At 46.0% G+C, this 23,071-nt stretch overlaps 1 protein-coding gene across 1 annotated transcript in view; it reads left to right on the top strand.

The window, feature by feature from the left end:
- CASQ2 (calsequestrin 2) overlaps window positions 1–23,071 on the top strand; it is a 62,795-nt gene that overhangs the window by 31,668 nt on the left and 8,056 nt on the right. Inside the window, exons 5-8 of the mRNA XM_049618381.1 lie at window positions 1,770–1,843; window positions 7,526–7,656; window positions 9,099–9,144; window positions 16,471–16,525. Of these exons, the coding sequence (XP_049474338.1) occupies window positions 1,770–1,843; window positions 7,526–7,656; window positions 9,099–9,144; window positions 16,471–16,525 (306 nt within the window). The remainder of the gene's footprint in view (window positions 1–1,769; window positions 1,844–7,525; window positions 7,657–9,098; window positions 9,145–16,470; window positions 16,526–23,071) is intronic.

Consider the following 23,071-nt stretch of genomic DNA (forward strand, 5'->3'; position numbering starts at 1 on the left):
TGGGCAAGGTTAAAGGTTCAGCCACAGTTTGAAGCACCACCCTGGGGACTTGCCTTGCTCTATCTAACGTTCTTCATCTTAAAAGGGATATAGACTGGTTCCCTAGGGGAAGAAGGGAATTCTCTGGACACAGGTTTAGGCCATTCTTTCCCTCAGGGTAGAAGTTAAGGAAGTAGGGAGAGATTCATCAGGGACAAGGGGGTCAGGGAAGGAGGATTCTGATGGAGCCCACTGCAGCTTTAGATACACATAAATGACTTCGGTATAGCTTAAACACTTCCATTCTCTCCCACCTTCTCTCTATGCATTCTCCAGACCTCCCACCCATCTTCTTTCCCTCCACCCCCTTCTCTACCCCAACTATCAGTCTATAGGATATATTTTCTGGCTACCCAGTTACTTTTATGGGGGTGGGTTTGTGTGAATGTGTATCAGTCTGTACAGGCATTCTTGTAAATTTTTCAACCCCCCCCCCCATCTGTGTTTATTGTGTTTACCTCTATTCTAGCAACCACATTGCACTGTGGTTCTCTAAGGATCCATACCCTCTCTGGGTTGTGAGCCTTTGAGATCAGTGGCTTTGTCTTATATCTTGGTGTTCCCTGAGCCAGTATTATTCTTGAAATGTTTTTGATTGACTATTAGAAAAGTCTGCATGCTCCTAGAATCCTAGCCAAAGCCTATGCTTGTAATGATTAAGAGACAGGGGATTCCACAAAATGGGAGAAAGCTAATCTTAAGAATGAATCATAGGATGACCACTTTTCAGGATTATAGACATTATGCAGAGCCACCACCACCATCATTACCATCACCATCACCTTCACCTCTAAGGCTGAAAGACCAGTGTATTTGCCAGGTAGCTATCCCGATGTAGTAAGGCACAGTATGGCCATCCTCATGTGTCTCATGCCTCTCTTGACCAGTTTGGACTCACGTTTGGGACCAGAGTCAAGCATAGGCTTGATTAATTTTAAATCATCCTCCCAAGGGGTCAGAATAAAAACAAAACCTTAAAAAGAGGGAAAGAGAGGTGCCTGGGTGCCTCAGTCGGTTAAGCGTCTGACTTCGGCTCAGGTCATGATCTCACAGTCTGTGGGTTTGAGCCCCGCGTCAGGCTCTATGCTGACAGCTTGGAGCCTGGAGCCTGCTTTGGATTCTGTGTCTCCCTCTCTCACTGCCCTTCCCCTGTTCGCGCTCTCTCTCTCTCTTTCTCTCTCAAAAATAAAATAAAACATTAATGAGAGGGAAAGAAAAATGAGGATTTACCAAAAGGGGTATTCCTGCTAAGAAGTTGAAAGTACCTTCATGATGTCATCTTTAATTGAGGTTGCTTTACATACTAAGGTGGATTTTCTTCTTAGCACTCATTTATAGTAAGCTGCACTCTCTCTAGAGGGCACACTTACAACTAGTGGTGAGTTTGAGTGGAAGAACTTTTCCCTTGGGTTTAGAGTCTAATATTCTATTTTCCTCCCTCTCTGAGTTTCCTCCATTTTCTCCTTCCCATTTACCAATTCCCAAAAACACATAAAAATGTGGTAAAGGGTTCTTCTTTAGCTCAAGTGAATACCAGTCAATTCAAACACCTTGGGGGGAAATTGTGGGTTTAAATAGTACTAAATCATTATCTATCTAAATAATATCTTCTGAATAATTATCCAGTCAGGATTAATTGGCCCCCCACTTTCTCGACATTATTTAAAGAGAGAAATGTCTGCAGTGTGCATCTTGAAAATGTCTCTTTCTTTGATCTTTTTCCCTCTTAGATTACAAGGCTTTTGAAGAGGCAGCTGAACACTTCCAACCTTACATCAAATTTTTTGCTACGTTCGACAAAGGGGTAAGTACCTGTGAAACCCCGATTTAAATACTTTTGTAGGCACGTAGGATTAAAATTTGAACTTTACAGTACTGTTTTCTTCTTTTGGAAACATTAACCATCCTCTATCCATTAATACTTTCTCCAGAAGTGCTAGATGTATGGCAGGACATCACTTTTGAATGGGAGAGGGGTACAAAGATGATAAATCCAGAGGATCGAAGAGTATTTCTGAAAACAGTCCATGAAAAATGATGGACCACTCTTTGCCACCTCGATCACTAAGAGTGGGAGATGCATCAGCAGAGTGTGCCAGGACACCGGTCACTGCTTCCTTGTTTTTAGAGCGATTCTCCCCCTTCCCAGGGTTGCATGCTCCCCACTCTGTTGAGTTAGGATGGGATGGAATGGGGAGGACCACTGGTCATTTGGAGCCTCGCACGCTTCAGTAAGTTGCCTACGTCTCCAAGAGAAGTCCTTGATGTACTTGTCTATAATCCAGTTATTTCTTTTCTGGATGTGGCAAGTGCTTTCATCAGCCGAAGAACGGCCTATGTGAGGGACTTCGAATCAATGGGTAGTTTATTTGGGGTCTACTGTGGTTGGAGTTCTGACTCCAATGGCTACTATTTATCAAGGGCTTTCCATATGTTGAGTACAACTTGCAATATTGCATTTGTATGATCTCTAATCATTTCAACAACTTTGAAAGGTAAGAAGTCCCACGTCCCAGATGACAAAACAGAATTAGAAAGATTCAGTAATAACCAAGGTCTCCAGTGAATTAATGGTAGTGCTGCGATCCCCGCCTATGCCCCAAACCCCTGCCCTTTCGTTGGTACCACACACTTAAGCAGAGTACCCTGTACCTGCCCTTGAGATTCAGAGTGCATGCCCACACACCCACACTCACATAGCAGACACACATAACACAAAAACTCATACATAACACACATATAAAACACCCACCACACATATAACACATACAACAAACCCAACACACATACATAACACCACACACATAAGCACACAACACACAAGACACATACAACACACATGCTCACACAACACACAAATATAACACATACCTCCTCACACACACTTACACTCAAATCCACACCACACTTACCTAGCTATACTCAATACACACATTCACACTCACATCCACACCTCCACATATATGATTCTCTGTCTCTCTCAATCTCTCTCTCTCTCTCTCTCTCTCTCTCACACACACACACACACACACACACACACACCAACTAAAAACCCTAAATCACCATATTTACTAGAACAAATAAATCTAGGACAGACTAAATCCTGATCACATTCAAGTAAAAGTTAGGCAGAGAGTGGCCTACTGAGGAATAAGGTAGTGGGGGAAGGGGTTCTGATGGACCTTTATACTATGAGAAGTTCAAGTATTCTGTGAAGAACAAGAGGAAGCCTGTAAGGAAGCCTGTAGGTGCTGAAGCAGGGAAGGAGTATGACAAAAATAGATCGTATTCAATCTTTGTATATGTGTGTATTGAACCACCTCTATGGATAAAAATTCTGGATTAAAAAGGATCCAGAAGAGAGTCTATAATCTGAGTCTTGTAACCTAAACTTGAAGAAAATGTACCGTAACTGGTTGGATTAGAGTCCAAAGAGATCTTGGGCAAGAATGCCAAGAAGAAGAGTAACTATCGTTTATTAAGTACTTTTTACATGCCAGGCTTTGTACTGAGAGCTTTACATAGCTGTTTTCGATTATCTCAACGTTCCTATAAAGGAGGATTAGTATTCTCAGTCAACGCAGAATGAAACCAAGGCACCGAGAGATTAAGTGATTTGCTCATGGTCACATAGTGAGTAAGTAGTCAAGCCTGATATAACCTCAGCTCAGCCTGACTTCAAAGTCAATGCCATATACTACTTACTGTACATCAGAGAAAGAAACAATACACGTGAAGCACTTCGCTGGCGTCTGGCACATGGTAAACATTCAGCAAATGTTAGTCCTGCTGAGCATAAAAGGCAGCCATCTAAGCCCAGGAAAATGGAGGTTGGAAGATAATTTTAGAGAGAAGGGGACGTACAGGGAAGCCTAAACTGAATACATCATTGATGTTCATTTATGATAGGCCAGCAGTGACTGACGTGGCTCCTGGGTAAGAAATCATCTGAGGGAACAGAACCAGGCAGACGGGCTTGGCCAAGCAACAAAGCCTCAGTTCTGAGAAGGGTGGCCCAACACTGTGTTCAGGGTAGTGTTTGTTTTCAGACGTGCCTCCCAGCCTAACCATATGGCTTCGTGTCTGTGGCCCATGAAGAAGGTGAGGTCAGGCTATAATTAAAAACTCAGAAACCTCTTCACTCAAAACTCTGTAAGACACTGAGTCATAAGTGTCCCCGTTCACATAGCCTTGTTGGATTTTATAACATTTAAAAAGAGAAAGACACCCTGTCTTCCTCTACATGGGACACAGAAAAGCAGTCACACTTAGAGGACTCAGTGTCACTTGGGGCTTGAAAATTGCACCCATCAGTTGGGAGACAGAGCCCAAGACAAGAAGATGGTGAAGTCCAGAAGGCTTGGCTGCTCCCAGCAGCTGCCTCAATGGTGTCCAGCAGGGGGCGCTAGTGAAGAAGAGGGAGCTGGAAGAACCTTTTGTTGAGACAGCATGGCAGCCCAGAGGGACACACTAGAGCGGAGGTGCTTTGTAGAGGTGTGAAGTCAGGAGAGTCCAGGGGCAAGGAGGCACTCATATAGTCTCAAAGACGAAAAGCCAACTGGCAGAGGTCGAGATGACAAGAGGACTTGGCCACTATTGAGGTGAGGGAGAGAAAGTCAAGAGAAGACTCAAAAATAAGATTGCAAGTCTCTGTTTCGAGACAGCAAAGACTTTGAAGCTACTGAAAACATTAGGGAATCTAGGAAGAAGAATCTACTGAGCAACATAAGGATGGGGTTGATGAGTTCTCTTTCTGCAAGCAGGGAAGACGTATAACTAGAGATGGCTTTCATTTATTTATTCATTTTCTCATTCGGAGAATATTTATTGAGTGCCTTTTATGTGCCAGAAGCTCTTCTAGATGCCAGGAACACAACATCGAGCAAAACAGATTCCTGTCCCTGTAGAATTTAGAGTTAATGTGGCAGGGGAGGAGGTGAGGTGAAGCTGGGAAGACAGAAAGTAAATAAACAAACCAATAAATATGTGATATTAAATATATGAGTAAGAGATCCATAAAGACACTGAGATGTCAGGGCCGCTGATGTAGATTTGGGAGTTAGTAGTTTCCAACTGCTGCCCATATTGGTATCCCCCAAGGAGCTTTTAAAATCATGGATTCCTGAGCCCTACATCTAGAAGTTGGTGTTTTTTTATGGTTGTGCCCAGGCCCAGGAATGTGTGTTTTCGGAGAGCTCCCTGGGGAGTTTTACCTGGCCCACAGGTTTGGGACCGGTACTGATTGATCTACGCATCCTGATCCCAAACCAAGCCACAACATCTCTGGAGCAAATGGAGCAAGAGAATCTAAGAGCTAAGGACGGCAGGCTTACTATCCAAGATACCACTGCAAGAGTGGAAGAAAGGGCTTCTCAGGGATACAGAGCGGGGCACTCTGTGGTGGTGGTGGTGGGGACATGGTGACTATCTGGAAAATTTTGTTCGGGTTTCCCAGGACTGAAACCTAAGAACGTCACAATCCAACTTTACGTTCATGATCTTAACATCACAAAGCCAGACACTGGCGCTCACGGACCGGACACACACACACTGCCTGGATTTAAATTCAGGCTCTATCCCCCTCCACATATGTGATCTTGACAAATTGCATACACAGATTGTGCCTCTGGCTCATTATCTGTAAAATAAGTATAATGATGGTTCTCACCTCAGCAGTCCAAGTGAGGATTCATAAAGGACTCAACAGAAAGCACCTTGCACGAGTGCCTGACACAGAGTGAGCACCCCTTGTGCTTGCTACTATTACTGTTTTCCCGCGTCCTGTCAATTCCCACTTTCTATAAGCACAGTTCCCTGGTTCCTAACATATGTAGTAAGTGAAGTCAGAAACCCAGAATCCAGTGTCATTTTAAGCCCATTCTCTGACGGGCCCAGCTTTGTAAACAACAGTTTGAAAACCCAGACACTGGTTGTGTGGTTGCTGGTTCCCTCCTACACTCCCCACCCCATCATCCACACCACCCCCGGCCCCGTACAAGAGGGGGGGATCAGTAAGAAAAAACGCCACACTTCCCTGTCCCTCAAAATCAACATGACCATAAATCTCTTTTGACTGACTGTAGTTCCTAAGAAATGTCTTTTGGAATATAGTGACCTGGAATTAATAGCAATTGATGACAAAAGCCATAGGGACACCAGTGTTGGCTCAGAATGGCCCTCCTTGTATAACAGCTTATGTAATACCCAGTTCCTCCCCCTCCCCAATTAGTCACGGCTGCCCGGGGCCTCTGTACCATCGGTTACCACCACAGGGCGTCAGCTCTTAGGCAATTCCTCTTTCGTTTCAAGGGAACCACTGTTCATCCCTGTGCTTTCTTGGACCACAGCTCTGAACTAGAAAAGAATGGCATTTGATTTTCTACAAAGCGTTGCACATTCCAGGCCTCTCAAATCATTTCACAAAAAGAGATTTGAGCTCAGCAGCTCTGCAGGCGAACACAGCAACCATTCTGCCCTGAGAGCAGACCGTGTGGCCACTTTAATCAAGAGCACCGATGTCTCCCGGGCTACAGGCTGGCTCCCCGAGCTTGTTATTTGGTAGAGGGTGAGCAGTTCACCCTGGCTTGCCGGGTACTAGCCCAGTGTTAGCACTAAGAGTCTGAAGTCTGGGAAAGCCCTCCACTCTGGACCAACCAGGATGGCTGGTCACCCTCTGGCTGGCAACAAAGCGGGCAGTTCCCAGAGCCTGAGAACCCGTAGGACAAGCCCTGCACTGAGAGAGAACCCTAGGGCCAGTGCTTTCAGCCTAAATCGAAAGGAGGGGGTAGGGGCTGATTGAGGACGGATTAATGGGTTGACCTCTGATTCTGAGTACTTGTATGCTCTAAATGGTTTCCATCAATTGCCTGTGCTATCAAAATTGGTTCAGTTAAATCCATGCATCCCAGAACACTGAGCTTGCTCTGTTGACATTTGCTTCTTCCCCCAGCCCTGGCAAATACAGTGGCGTGATGACGATTGTGCAATTAGACTTCACACTTTTTATTCCCACTGCTCCCTGCTCCTGCCTGGACCTCATCTGCCAGATAGGTTTTTTCCTTCCTATCGGTCCTTCTTGAATCAGTTGAGCTAAGCATCGGCGATGAGTTTCTACCATTTCAATATTTAAAAAATTTTTTTTAACATTTATTCATTTTTTGATAGAGACAGAGCATGAGTGGGGGAGGGACAGAGAGAGAGGGAGACACAGAATCCGAAGCAGGCTCCAGGCTCTGAGCGGTCAGCACAGAGCCTGACCCGGGGCTCGAATTCACGGACTGCAAGATCATGACCTGAGCTGAAGTCGGACGCTTAACCGACTGAGCCACCTAGGCGCCCCTCTACTACTTCAACATTTAAGTTAAAACTGTAAAGAACACTGTCATGTCTTTGCCAGAAAACTCACGCACTCCTTACAGATGGGCAACCCACTGCCACTCTAAACTGGCATTTAAGGAAACTATTGTCGGATTTCTGAATGTTACAGGTTGCAAAGAAATTATCCTTGAAGATGAATGAGGTTGACTTCTACGAGCCATTTATGGAAGAGCCCATTGCCATACCTGACAAACCTTACACAGAAGAGGAGCTCGTGGAGTTTGTCAAGGAGCACCAAAGGTGCCCCAGATGGCATGCAGGGGATACGGGGTGGTGGTGGTGGTGGTGGTCGTGGTCTAGGGTCTGGGGAAGGGAGAAGAACCTCTTGGTCCTAACATTGTGGGCCTCCCGAGAACAACAACCTGGAGTTACTGCCCCAGTAGAACTGACGTCAGTAGTATGGCTTTGTTGGTCACTGATCAGTTGGGCAGGGATGTTGCTACCTTTTCTAAATATGGGTCTACACCTGCAAATGGGGTTAGACCACCTCCCCACAATCAGCAAATCCCCCCTAAGTCATAGTAAGATACAAGTCAAATTCCACAATAATAACAGAAGAGATTTAGTGACAGCCAAATACCAAATACCATGCTAAGTGCTTATGGAAACTATTTATCTAACATTCAACATTATGGAGTAATTAGTATTATCCCAATTTTACAGATCAAGGAATTAGGCTACGAGTAGTTAAGTAGCTTAGCCATGGCTGAACATTTATACACAGAACTTCTGGGAGAGCAATTTTTGATACGACTTAGAGTCGCTGTAGCACAGATCGGCCAACTTTTCCCATAAAGGGCCAGAGAATAAATATTTCAGGCTCCGCGGGCCAGATGGTTTCTGTTGTAATACTCAGCTCTACTGTTGTAGTGTGAAAGCAGCTGTAGACAGCATGTAAACGAATGGGTGTGGCTGTTTCCCAATAAAAGCTTATTTACAAATACAGGAGGCACTGGCTGGATTTGCCCGCCAGCTCTAGTTTGTTGACCCCTGCTCTTGAGGGAGGGACAATATTGAAACATGGAACATGGTGGTGGGTTCACCGCCTCACCACCCACCTTCTCCAACACATGCCCACGTTGTTCATTGAACCTGGAGCATTATGATTGCATCACCTGGTCGACCTGGTCCCCACAGGGAGGTGGCATTTGGAGGAGCAAATATCAACATGTCCAGCACTATTTGCCAACATTCAGAAAGACATAAAACCATGAGCAAAATAGAGTTTTGCCTGTTCTTCCTACACATCCCTAAAGAGCTTTTGGGTGATGACCCAATGACAAGACAATGCAGTTCTGGGCTGGAAAAACCAAGACTTTTGTTTTCTCTCCCAGGTGTCCTCATTCTGGGCCTGTTCTGGGTTCTCAGGAGTGTCCCCTGTCAATGGGGAAGGAAATGGCTTCTTGCCCAGGGAATGAGCCCAGCCTGAGCCCTCTGACCCACTGTTTGTAATCCTTGGATCACATGGGTCTGTGAAAAGGCTGGGAGCTTCAGGCTCAGCTCTGTGTGTGACCAAGCAGGGTAGAACAGCTCTGTCTCCTTAGGGGAGATTTCTAGAGCTCTTCACCCCCTTCATGCCCTCGCAGATGAACCAGCATCTCATTGTACATTTCGCTGGGCTGAGGCTGCAGCGTCTGCCTTGGAAATCCCTCCTCAAAGAAGCTCACCTTTGTTTTTTTCAGACCCACCTTACGTCGCCTGCGCCCAGAAGATATGTTTGAAACATGGGTAAGAAAGTGGCAAACCCTTTCTGCCTTTTTAGACACGAGTATATTCCCCAAGAGGGGAGTCCCCAAACTTAAACCAAGTTTTATTGTGCTGGAATGGATGTCTGGAGGGTGGAGTATTTGAAACGTGGACAACATTTAAATTAAGTTAAATTAAAGCCCAGTTCTCCATGGACCCGGTTGAAGAGTCTTTGGTACCACCCACTAGGTAAGATTACTCCATCTCTGAGTTGGTTTCCCACAGTGACTACTGGCTTCTGTTGACTGGCAACCAGAGACCCAGGGTAATATAATGGAAGGAGCTCAGGCTGTGGGGGTCATAGAGATGCGGGTTCAAATCCAGAATCTGCTACCTGGTAGGTCTGCATCCTGCATCAAGTTATGTTATCCTTCTGAGCTTTAGTTAGTTTCTGCTTCTCAAATCAGGGCTTTTTGTTAGGGACGAGCAGTGCGAAGAACCCAGAGCATGGTAGGTGTTTGGCCAGTCAACGGTAGCCCTTTTCATAAATGTCAACTCAAGGTGCTGGAAAGCGCTAAGTCAGATTATTCCCTGGGTCTGTGTCATAGATGATGTGTCAGGTGGGTCAAAAAGATATATATTGAAAGATGGCCATGGAGGTGCACCTCCCCTCCTACCTCAGCTTTACACAAAATTCCCTAAACGATAACGACCAAAGTCTGTGGAGCATTTTTCAAAGCATGTATCCTCTTTTTTTTTTTTTTCCAATATATGAAGTTTATTGTCAAATTGGTTTCCATACAACACCCAGTGCTCATCCCAAAAGGTGCCCTCCTCAATACCCATCACCCACCTGCCCCTCCCTCCCACCCCCCATCAACCCTCAGTTTGTTCTCAGTTTTTAACAGTCTCTTAAAAGCATGTATCCTCTTAAGCTGGATGTTTCAACAGTTCCAAAGAGTAATGTAGAACAGGTCATATTTAACGTCATTTTACATGGGGCAACTGGTGGTCATGTGGATTAAGTTAACTACTCAAGGATACAAAACTAATAAGCATTAGATCTTGGGACTTCAGTTTAGATCATTTGGAGCCAAATCTCATGTTCTCTTTAGTAGAGTCCCCTAGAGGAAGCCATGTCCCCATAAGGCACCATTTTGTCAGGGGCTGTTGGGGGAGGAGAAAGGAATTAATATGGAGGCACTTATTTATTTATTTATTCTTTAATTCAGAGCCCAAAGTGACAGATGAACAGAACCATGGAGTAACTTAACACTTTGTGTTTTACTGCCTGGTAACTTATTTGTACATCTGAGGACAGAGCAAACATTTCATGGGACACAGAAGAGCAAATAGTCCCGTCTGGAGGAGCAGCCTATTTAAGAACAACCCAGTGCTTTGGCAACGTATTTTCCTAACATTTAAACCTTTCAAAAATTTAACCTTAAAATTTTTTTTTAATGTTTATTTATTTTTGAGAGAGAGACAGAGCATGAGCAGGGGAAGGGCAGAGGAAAAGAGGGAGACACAGAATCCAAAACAGGCTCCAGGCTCTGAGCTGTCAGCACAGAGCCCAATGCGGGGCTCGAACCCATGGGAGGACCGTGAGATCGTGACCTGAGCTGAAGTCACACGCTTAACCGACTGAGCCCACGCAGGCGCCCCTCAAAAATGTAACCTTTAGGAGGTCTTGTGACAAGACTTAAAAATAACAAAAGTGTATAACAGTGCTTTAAAAATAATATTCCTTTAAAAACATTTTTACCTTTTACTTAAAATAATTTCAGACTTACAAAAAATAATGTAAAGAATTCCATGATCTGTTTACCAGATTCCCCAAATGTTAGCATTTTATCTCCTTTGCTTTATCACACACTTCTGGACAGATACAGATATAGACTTTTTTCCCGCTGAGTTATTTGAGAGTAAGTAGCAGATACAACTCCCCTTACCTCTAAATACTTCAGACGTTTTCTAAAAACAACGAATTTCTCTCATAACCACAATATATTTACCAAAATCAGGAAATTAGTAAAATTCTATTTCTTCTATGGACCTTATTCAAATTGACCAGTGTCTCACTAGTGCCCTGTATAGCACAAAATATATATATATATACATATATTTTTTTTTCCTGGCCCAGGATCTGATCTTGGATCTCACATTCATACTTTGTTGTTATGTTTCTCTAAGTTGTCTTTAATCCCAAATAGGCTCTTGATGTTTATCTTTCATGACACAAAGTACCATTTTATATTTTATTTTATTTTATTTTGTTTTATTTTATTATTTTATTTTATTTTATTTCATTTTATTATTTATCTCATCTCATCTCATCTCATCTCATCTCATCTCACCTCATCTCATCTCATCTCATCTCATCTCATCTTATCTTTGAGAAAAAGCAAGAGAGTGCACATGAGCAGGGGAGGGGCAGAGGGAGAGAGAGAAAATCTTAAGCAGCTCCATGCTCAGCACAGACCCCAGCTCGGGGCTTGATCTCATGACACTGGGATCATGACCTGAGTTGAAATCAAGAGTCGGATGCTCAACCAACTGAGGCACCCAGGCACCCCACAAAGTACCATTTTATTTTATTCATTTTATTTTTTAATTATGATTTTTTTTAAAGTGTTTATTTATTTTTGAGAGAGAGACAGAGCGTGAGCAGGGGAGGGGCAGAGAGAGAGGGAGATACAGAATCTGAAGCAGGCTCCACGCTCCAGGCTGTCAGCACAGAGCCCGACACGGGGCTCAAACTCACACCCATAATATCATGACCTGAGCCGAACCTGGATGCTTAACCCACTGAGCCGCCCAGGGGCCCCCACAAAGTACCATTTTAAATTGAGAGTGATTCTCACTGTTCTTTTGTGCTATGGCCTTTATTCTTAGTTCTTTTTATTTTCTTCATCCCTAAGAGATGCCCTACCTTCAAGCCTTTTCTCACTGACACAGCATATCACACCCAAGACACCACGTGCTATGGCACAAGAGCCTGTGTGTCCTGCCCCTCCCCCTGACCACAAACACCCTGCCACCCCAAACCGCCCAGTACAAATGCTCCTTCTCATTATGTCAGAGGCAGATGTTCAGAAAGACCCTTCCACTGTCTGGCTTCACTGGAAGTCATTCTCTGCTTCCTTTTCACTTAAGGAAAAAGGTACGTTACAGCCTTTTGCTATGATATAACAATGACGGCTGGTATTTTCTACATTATTATATATTCAGTTGTTTTCTAATCAGGAAAGGGCTGTGTATTAAACCTGCTAGAGGAAAGGGCAGCTAGACTGGCTTACTTCTTTCCTACACCCCATCATGGAAAACCCACACGACTTCCCCAGAAGCCATAACCAGACCTAACCAACCCCAAGTCTCCATCTAGGGCGGGAAGCCAGGACAGACCCTTCCAGCATCATCTTTCCATCCTTAAAAAGGAGAAGTCAGAGGGATTTCTGGGGAGCCACCCTCCATGCACCTTCCCCGTCCACCTTTGCCCACCTAGAAGAGCTCTGCTCCAAAGAACAGCACCTCCATGGGCCACTTGGCTGCAGCAAATGAAACTACAGATCCTGGAGAAAGTGACCAGTTAATGAACTTGGAAGTCTTTAACTTCACCACCCACTTCCCTAGACATTGCAAAATATTTAAATAAGATAGAAAAACTAAGTCAAGCTAGAGCAACTAGCGGCTTTTCTCTTTCCCCAGCTGTGCAGGTTTTTAAAGCAGCAAGCCATAAAAAACACAGAATTGAATATTACTAAAGAAATTGGTGGCCAGCAATACTTGCTGTGTATAAATCGAACAGCTATTTGTTTATTTAGAATATTTAAAGAATATCGAGGTGGGGCAAGGTGGTCCAGACTGAGTGCTGACGTGTCCTTCCTCTTTGACACTTTATCTTCCAACCGGCTCGCCATGCTGGCAAGCGGTCAGAGTCCCGGGAAAAAGCCCACAGGGATGGGAGTCAATAGTTCCTTAGAAAATAATCCTCTGTCTGTGGCAGTAACAAAGTAGTACTTCTAAAAGGGGTGGGGGTGGGGCAGAAACTTCCAGATAAGCCCCTGGAGCATCCCATTGCACCAGGGAGTCTTCAGCTTTAAGTGCATGTTTTTTCCTTTGCATCTCTCCACTCAACAAGAGTAACAAACCTTCAACAGAACCTGGAAGGAAACAGAGCAAAACAGGAACAGTGGTAATTAATTTATCTGGTTGGTGGGTAACTAGTTTCTTCTTGGAATCTAATATTTTGTAGATTTTTCAACAAGTGTTTAAGATTCTGGGCATTTTTTTTTTTTTAAGTCAATGGGCATTAATAAGAACCTATTACATTGTGCTAAGCACAGGGGTTATAAAAATGAACATTGCTGTCATGTCCTTAGGAGTTCAAGGTTGAGCAAATGAAACAGTCTCAAAATGTATAAACCAGTCCAGCGTGTTGATGCTATGACAGATGGACATACAAAGTGAAAAAGAATTCAGAGTAAAGTATTCACCAAAGTAATTCTAGATCTCCAGTTCTTTGGGGGATCTGGGGCTCAGTCACTTTACATAAAGGCCCCTTATCAGCCTCCTTTAACTTAAGAGTCACTAATCTGAGTTTGAAACACCTACACACCCTGCAGGGGACAATAGATTCATGGAACCCATTCTACTGCTTTAGGTGATGTCAAGGAAGAAGACTTTCCTCTACCCTCTTATGTTCAGCATTGAAGGCCTGCAAATGAAACTGACAAAATACAGATTAGCATGAGCAAAAAACAGATTTAATGACCGATTTATGCATGGAAGTTTACAAGGAAATGTGACTCAAGAAGGGGCTTAGCATCTTAATTGGAAATGGAAGAGGCAGGGGGCAGTTCTGGGAGAATAGGTGACCTGTTAGATTGTTGAGGTAAAAGAGAACTTATGGAAAAACAAATGACTTTTTTGGAAAGAGAAATGGGCCCTTGGGGAATAGATGGGAGATTTGATAGTTTTGTGATATTATCTATCTGAGAAATTAGAGCTACTTTCGGGGAGCGGGTTGATGACAATTGAATTCTTTTGGGCGGCTCTGTTTTTAGGTAGGTAAAGGATTTCAGGAATTCATATGCCTTCGGCTCAAAGTAATTTTTATGCCACAGTGGCTTATTCTGGACCTCTTTCAGTGAGAAAGTACAAGCATGTGGGGCCACACAGAACTGACTGGAATCCCAGCCATGTCCATGCTAGTTCTGTGGCTTTAGGTAAGTCACTTCAATTCTTTAAGCACTAAACAGGAATAAGACTTTCATTTGAGATTTCTAAATAATGTACTTACAAAGTACTGATACAAAAAATGGCAAGTGGCAGATACTATTGTGGCCGTTTTAACCATTGTTATTTCAAGGCATAATCCCTTCCCTGTGAGAGCTTGCCATCTGGTTGAGAAGGGAATATTGGTGCTATTAAAAAGATAGTTTCCAAGGCAATATGATCCAAAGACCAAATGGGTGATCTGGAGCGAAGGCTGTGGGGTTCGGAGAAAGCCCCTGGGTGGTCTCAGTCGTGTGGGTGGCCATCTTGGTCCTTCCTCACTCATGCATGTTGGGTTCTCACTGAGCAACCCTGATTTCTAGGCTTGCCCGTGGATTCTCACTCTGTGAGTTTATTACTGAAAATATCTGGCACCCGGCATGCACCCGCTTCTTTGCAAGTGTTAAGCACAGGGCTGTGTGCTGAATCTTTGAGCCCCATCAGTCCGCCATCCAGGCACCGTCTTAGGCCTGGGGAGTGACAGGCATATTATGAGCAGACTCTTAGGAAACAAATATAGATTCTTAATTCCAAAACCAATTTCCAAATGCATTCCAGAAGCACACACAGAAATGAAGCCTGCTCCACAGAGTTAATACTGCTCACTTCCAGCTGATGGCAGGAGACAAGAGACACAGGACCGCCTAATGAGAACTGATCAGGATATTCTCTTTGACGATAATAGCAAATGTAAAACAGTCAAACCTCAGACTCCCCTTCTGGTTGCTGTCGGATTTGTGTAATAAACTTGCACACAGACGCGCGCACACACGTATATATCCGTACAATTCAATTCCCCAGGGCATCTGGCCAAGCCCAGGCCCACTCTCTTGTTTTTAACAATAATATTTTCCATTTAATCTCTCTTAGAATTTTTGGAGGTTTTGTCCATTCCAAACTCAAAGGGAAAAAAATTAGCATTTAGATAGGATTGCACCGGCATTAAAATCAATTGAAATGAAAACAGAGGATCATGGGAGGGTTGAGATGCCTGGAATTTTTTCTATAGGATGATTCTAGTGTGACAGCCAGGGTGCCCAGTAACTCCCTTTCATTAGTATTCACTCAGATTTGTCCCTGGTACCTCCTTCTTATACGTCTTCCTCTCCGTGTTTTTTGGGGAATCACGGTTCTCATCACAGAGGGTCCTCCAAAGCTCCTGCTATGGATGGGATGGGATGGGTTGATGCGAAGGAGACACAGGTGTATGTATGGTCCTTTCTGTCCAGGATGTAGAAACATGGAGTGCCACTTGCCCACAGATGTGAAATAACTGCTTGATTCTTGGCCTGGCCCAGGGCCTCCACAGCCACACCCACTTGTCAGTGTCACACCCTCACCTTTCTCTAGCTCCCACATCCACTCTTCCCACAGCCCCCCACACTCATAGAAATCCGTTACAGGCCTTTACTGCTTCAGCAAGCTTTGGGACTCAAGCAGAAAGGACCCCAAGGAAGGAAACCTGGAAAGTCAACGTCAGCAAGGTGCCCCTTACTGACTACAAAGTTCTTCAACAGGAGGTGTGTTAGCGGAGAAGCCCTACGCTTGTATATGATTCTTGTGTGAACAGAACAGACCCACATCCTAATTTGCCTCAGAGTCCTGTCTGCTGTCAGTTTGTGGCTGGTTGCAGGGTCCATCAGCAGCATTCAGAAGTTCCCCTAATCGCTGGTTCTGGCGGTGAATTCTCGAAGCACAGGCTGACAACGGCGTTTACTGAGCTAGGTGCAGAGTGCTTGCTGCCCTCAGAGTGCCTGACGGGCCAGACTCACGTTTTTCCTCCTTGTGCCTTTTACTGCAGCTCTCCTGGACCCAGCAGCCCATGGGAGTGAGGCCCTGTCAGTGCTGATGTGTGTAGTGGTGTTTTCCTGTCTCGCAAACCCATTTATCAAACAGCACGTGTTCCTCCCAGTTGCTCGTCAATATTTCCTTCCTTACTGTGCGCCCCTCTGTTCCCCTGGCCCCCGTGTCCACTGCCCCTCCGCCACCTTCCCGCTGCCCATTTCCGTTCCAGCCCCCCTGTCTGTCTCTGACTTGCTCCTTAGTATCTCTCCCCCTGGGAGCGTAACCTTTGATTCTTTTCTCCTCCAGGAAGATGATTTGAATGGGATCCACATTGTGGCCTTTGCAGAGAGGAGTGACCCAGGTAGGAAACCCCCAATCTTCCCCTTTGCACCTTGAGCAAGATCTGCCTTCTCACCTTTGCCGGCCCTCATTCCTTTCTCTTCCCTCACTTCCTGTCTGCAAGGCCACTGCAAGATATTGGGCACCCCCTGGTGGTCGCCTGTTACGTAGGACTTCATTTTCAGTTGTGCTCGTGGCTAAGGGATGTGGATGAATCATAACCTCATTCTGTTCTGCTTAGCTGGCCAAACTAGGAAGGAGCACTGAGTACTGGGGAGGATATGAAAACATCCTAGCTTTACAGGGTGTGTGTGTGTGTGTGTGTGTGTGTGTGTGTGTGTGAGACAGAGAGAGAGAGAGAACTTCTGTTCACATTAAAAGTTTATTTACCAGTGTTGTGATCTAGCCTATATAAATAACAATCCTACATTAGAATTACAACAAATGTACCCTTTGGTTTGTAAAATCCTGTATGTGCTTGGGAAACTTCATAGAAAATATTCCCTCAAATAATGAGAACTGGACAAAACTAGCAGCTAATTTCTAAAGTGCAAAATAACCCTATAAATGGATGAGTAACTTGGTTTTATTGGGGAACCTAGATGACTATTTCCTGGCTTCACTCTTTTTTTTTAATTAATTAATTTATTTTGAGTGGGGGTTGGGGGCAGAGAGAGGGAAAGAGAGAATCCCAAGCAGTCTCAGTGCTGTCTGCACAGAACCCAACCGTGAGATCATGACCTGAGCTGCGATCAAGAGTCAGACGCTTAACCGACTGAGCACCCAGATGCCCCTTGGCTTCACTCTTTTTCACATCCGTGAAGAGTGAAGTGCAGGAATAATCAATATTGCCGGCGGTAAAATGCTAGGTCCCTTTGGCAATGCCCTGTGAGATAAATCGTCCCCAAAGGGAAAGTGTGAGTGGACATTCTGAAGTGTGTTTGGGGAGACCTGGCAAATCCAGATTGCAACCAGAGAAGGCAGGGAATTTCATTTAGGATGGCTAAACAGCCAGGCCTTGGGCCATAAGGTGCCCGGGCAGGGATTCCAAACCTGCCAGCACAGAGAAGCACAAGCACCAAAGCCACCTGGGGCTGATTATAACAGGACCTTCAGAAACCTGTAATTTCACAGAACTCCGAGGTGAGTTAGTTAACACAGCATTGGGTTTGGGAACTGCCGCTCCAGGCAATGTAGGACTGTGGCCTTTGCCTGGGGCCTCTTGTATACTCATAGAGACGACCAGGAAGCTCCGAGAAGCTGAGCAAACTTCCCACAAGGGCACAAGGAATTAGTGGTAGGTCATGAGGGAGCCAGAGATGGTCTTGGCCATCAGCGCTTACCTGGTCCTTGTGCAGTGCCTTGATGAATAGTAGATACTCAATAAACAGCTGTCAGGAGGTGATCAGATCAGCACATGACTGACCAAGACTGAGCCCCAAGACTCCACTGCCATGCTGTTAATACATTATCAGCCTGCGTAGTTCTTACAGATTGAGACTTAAATGTTGTTATCATACAATTTTTAATCAAACTTGAGAGATAATCCCTACATGACAATATTCACTTTAAAAAATTGTTTTTATTGCTTATTTATTTTTGAGAGAGAGAGTGGGAGCAGGGAGGGGCAGAGAGAGAGAGGGAGACACAGAATCTGAAGCAGGCTCCAGGCTCTAAGCTGTCAGCACAGAGCTCGACATGGGGCTTGAACTCACGGGCCATGAGATCATGACCTGAGCCGAAGTTGGGTGCTTTAACCGACTGAGCCACCCGGGCGCCCCAACAGTATTCACCTTTTTAAAGTGTGTGATTCGGTGTAGCTTTAATATATTCACAAAGCTGTGTTCTATCTAGTTCCAGAATGTTTTCAGGCCCTCAGAAGGAAAGCCCACGCCCATCAGCAGTGGCTCCCGTTTCTCCTCCCCCAGCCCTGGGCAGCCACTACTCCACTTTCTATCTCCATGGATTTGATTATTCTGGACATGTCATAGAAGTAGAATTATGTAATCTGTGGCCTTTTATGCCCGGCACCTTTTGCTTGGCCTAATGTGTTCGAGGTTCTCCATTATGTAGCATGCATGCATCAGTAATTCACTCCGTGTTAGGGCCAAACACTGTTCCATTGTATCAAGACCAAATGTATGCTCCAAATTATCTGAGGGTTTCCTCCTCCCCTTTTTTTTTTTATTAAAAGTTCTGAACGTCCACTCTGTCTCAGTTTTCCCATCACTGACTTGCAAAGTTGAAAAAACTCTCCCAGGATATCTAGTCTTTGACTGAAAAAGAAATGCCTGAATGGTTCCAGCTTCTCTCCACAGTTTCTGGCTACCCCTCTGCCCCTGGAGGAGAAAATAGCAAAGGAAGCCAATTGCCCAGGGTTTACAAGGTATAATCAAACAGAGTCGGATTCCTGGTGTTGTGTGAACAGAGATGGAATTGCCATCAGCAGCAGTGTGCTGGCCAGACTCAGGGTGGGGATGGGGGGGCTTCCTCCCTCCCCCCAGCCACCCTGCCCCACCTGCTCCCTTCTAGGATGGTGGGGGAAGCCTGTCTGGCTCTTCGGAACAATGGAACAAAGAGGCCTCCAAGAAGTTGTAGGAACCTGTTTGACAGAGATTGCTGCTGTAATGAATCAAGCTCCTGAAACTACTTTCACCTCCTCCCTGCACAAATATCCCTGGGCCTGAAGCTGTGTCTTTCCCCAAAGGAGCCCAAGCTTGGGCTTGTTACTGAGAAGCGGGAAGAAATGCACTGAAAGAGGGGGCGTGTGGTCTCGTAGCAGATTTTTTCATCAAGGGAGGGCCTGGCCCACTCAGGCCTAGGAAAGGGAAAGGCTTTTCTGCGAAAGTCCAGACTGTGTGGCTAGTCAGTCATTATCCGAAGGTCACTGATGTGTAACCCGGGGCTGAGGGGCCTGGCTGCAGGACTAGGAATTTCATTCCTGCCCAGACAGTGGTTGCTCATATACCTTTGCTCTTGCTAACAAGCTGTACATGGCCGATTGCCCCAACCAAATCCTTACCCGCTGGCCAAAGAACGATCATACTTCCAGGAAGTGCATACGATTCTCCTTAAAGAGCTAACAGTCTTGAGGAAACACGCTATATGGAGATGACCTCATCCAGTCCCCAAAGCCACGCTGCGATATATGTGCGATTATTGTCAACCCAGCTCAGATGAGAAAAGCGGGTTTTAGAAGTTAAATGACCCAAATCACTTGCTGTATCTAAGCCAAGATTCAAATTCCAGCAGGCTTTCTTGACCTCCGAATCCGTCCTGATTATGATGAAATAAATGGTCATGATCACTTGTCTGCTTATGAGACAGAACCCCATGCGGGCGTCCCTCGTTTTGTTCCCATTTTACAACTGAGGAAGCTGAGGCCAGGGTGGCCTGCTGGGGGAAGCAGAGCAGGAATGAGCTGTGAAGGCTTCCTTCACAGGAAGGCCTTGCTGCAGACTTGGGGGCCCCTCCCAGTTACCACCTCAATGACCTCCAGTGATCACTCGGCCCGCCCTCCTTCCTCTCTGCTGCCCTTCACCACCCCCTCCACCTCCACCATGTGAAAGGCACAGAGAAGTTCCGTAGTGTGTGCTCGAGATCACATGGCCAGAGGCAGAGGAGACACAGGAGCTTCGGTTTCTTGCCGGTGCAGCTGAGCACCCTACCTGCCGGGCCACCTGGCCCTAGACGGGCTCTGAGCATGCGCAATGCAGCTGGAACGCGGAGATGAGGAGGGGGCAGGGAAGGGTGGGCAGGGAGGCCAGGAGAAAGGGGGAAGTGAGAAGAGAGTGCCAAGTAAAGGAGGGAGGTCAGCCGTCCTCCCCTCTGTCTACTGATGTTCCCAGATTTGGAATACGACCGTCTATCCTAGTGACCTGGGTCCCTCAAGGGCTCTTCTCCGACCGGTGCTGACAATGCCAGCTGTGAGCTTGGTTCCCAGACTTCAGTGCCTGCTCTCTGGGCCCTGGAAGGACACGTCTGGCGCTCTGCTCTCGCCCCAGATCCCAGGCCCTGTGTGCGGCTCCATCTTCCTCCTCCAGAGCCTCTTCCGCTCCTGCGCTCAGGATGCCCCCGGAGCCACAGTTTGACAGGTTTGAAAACGAACGCCTCTCCTCTGCCGCCCCTAGATGTGTCTGCATCAGGCTGACATCTTCTTTATAACACCTGCTGAAAGGTTCGCAGACTGGCGTTTCTACATGAGCGCATGCTGGATGGATATCCTCCAAGGGCCCAGGGAATATTCGCACTAACAAGCTGGAAACGCGAGGACGGGCTGCCATGTGCAGACGCGGATTGGCCCCAGAATGAACGTCTCCAAGCCCTGTTCCAACCGGATTGCGACCGCCTGAGGTTCTTAGGAAATGCTTTTGAGACCAATTGTCTGCAGTGGGCATGCTGACTGCTTATTTGAGCTTCCAAATGCAAATCTGATTTATCGAACTTAGCATTTGGGGTTCTTGCTAAGTGCTAACTGTGCATGTATCACAACCCTATGTACTAGGTATGGTCCTTATCATCTTCCCTGATGTACAGATGAGGAAACAAAGGCATGGAGAACTTAAATAACGTCACCAGGTCACATAGCTAAGAAGTGGTCGAACTGGGGCTCAAATCCAGGCCCCCAGCCCCTGGGCTTGGCTCTGAGATACACAGGTCTCTGCCAGACAGAGCCCTGGCTCCTGTCACGGCTGGGACTGTCCCCCAGGGCTTGGTCCAGCCTCATTCCCACCAGATCCTCCCTGCCTGGGAGGAGGAGAGCATAATCACCAGTTTCCCCTCCCACAGAGCTGTGATTCCCAGAGGCCTCTCGCCTGCCGTGGGAAACCTGGCTCCACACTGGCCCTCAGCGCTGGGTCATGGGACGTCAGGTTCCAAGCCTGTGTGGCAGGGAGGGAGTCACAGTTGTCACAGTGCCAGGTCCCTCTTCTTTATTTAGGTCGATCTCTGAGACTCCAGTCACACTCAGGGACACCGCTGAGTTAGCCAACCAAATACAATGGGGCTGGGAAGAAGAGGGGTGCGGCCCTGTCCACCTGCTCCAGAGGACGCTGCCCCCATGCTGTTTCCTGGAGCCCCGTGCTTCCCTACTATTGAAGCTTTCACAGCTTGCAAATCTCAGGCACAACTTTGAGGGAAGAAGATGGCAACAGCTTTGGTAGGAGTGCCGAACTCTCAGAGGGAAAACGACAGCGGAAATGGCTCTAGACGTGCAGCCCAAAAACCTGAGTCACAGTCCTGGCTCTGCCCCTTGCTCTCAGGTGACGCCGGGCAAGCCACATACTCTCCTTGTGTCTCAATTCCATCCTCTTTAAAATGGAGATACTAAGATCTTCCTAACCCCATCAGGACCAGATGTGAAGATTAAATGCAGAGACTAGTCCTGTAGTTGTTTTGGTGTCTAAATAACTACTGGCCCCCCAAAAGCACAGAATAATATTTCCTCCTTTTTTTTTAAATCTAGCTTTTTAAAAAATCGTGGACTATTCCTTCTGAAAGATACATGGGGGTGCCCGGGCGGCTCAGTCGGTTAAGCATCCACTTCTTGATTTTGGCTCAGGTCATAATGTCACGGTTGTGAGATTGAGCCCCTCGTAGGCTCTGCCTGAGAGATTCTCACTCTCCTTCTCCCTCTGCCCCTCCCCCATGCACACACATGCCCACTCTGCACACACATTCTCTCTGTCCCCCCCCAAAAAACAATTAAAGATATACGGCCACACTCTTACAAGGTCTCTAAGCTTAGTGCATCACTGATGAAGTAAACATTTATTCATTTCAAACCCATTTATTCATGTGATTCCAATTGTGGGCTCATCTTCTGCTTTACATCGAATAACAAAAGTGAAATATGGCTTCCTACACCTGCCTTCCTGGTCAGAAAGGGAGAGTCCATCATGGCTGTTTCTCTTTCCCAAGACACCTGCTGGGACACCTGTTTTACAAAGAAACAGAAGCTGTCCCTAAGGAATATCCAAGTTAGCTTAATGACTTTAAAACAAAGGAGACAAACCTTGCTCTAACCCACATATTGAGGCAAGATTCTCATAGCTACACCTACCGGCACAGCCACCCTGAAGCCTTCAGTCATGGAGTCATTAACGGGGGCCAGAAGGAGCCACCCCATCACATACTGTCTCCCCGTGTAACTTCCTATGAGTCTGTCTTCTCTATTGCATGGGGCCAAGACTGTATCTGACCCACCACTTGCGCCCAGATCATTGTATTTATTACCGATGCATTGAATGGAGAGATGAATGGTCAAATTCCTTGTATTCAAGCAGAAGAATCCAGATGATTTAGGAATAACGGCTAAAGCTTACTATGTGCCACGCACCATCTCAGTGCTTTAGAGGTATGAACTCATGTAACCTACAACCACCTTATGAAACAGGTACTATGATTATCATCATCCCATCTTTACAGATGAGGAACCAAGACTTGCCCTAAGTCACACTCAAAATGGCGGAACCTGGATTTGGACCAAGGTTGTTTGCCCCAAGGGTCCGTGTGTTTAAGCATCATGCCAGGCTCCTTCCGTCTGTTCTGTTCTTGAAAATGTCCAGGG

The sequence above is a fragment of the Panthera uncia genome (genome assembly GCF_023721935.1).
Source record: "Panthera uncia isolate 11264 chromosome C1 unlocalized genomic scaffold, Puncia_PCG_1.0 HiC_scaffold_4, whole genome shotgun sequence".
NCBI classification, from domain to species: Eukaryota; Metazoa; Chordata; class Mammalia; order Carnivora; family Felidae; genus Panthera; species Panthera uncia.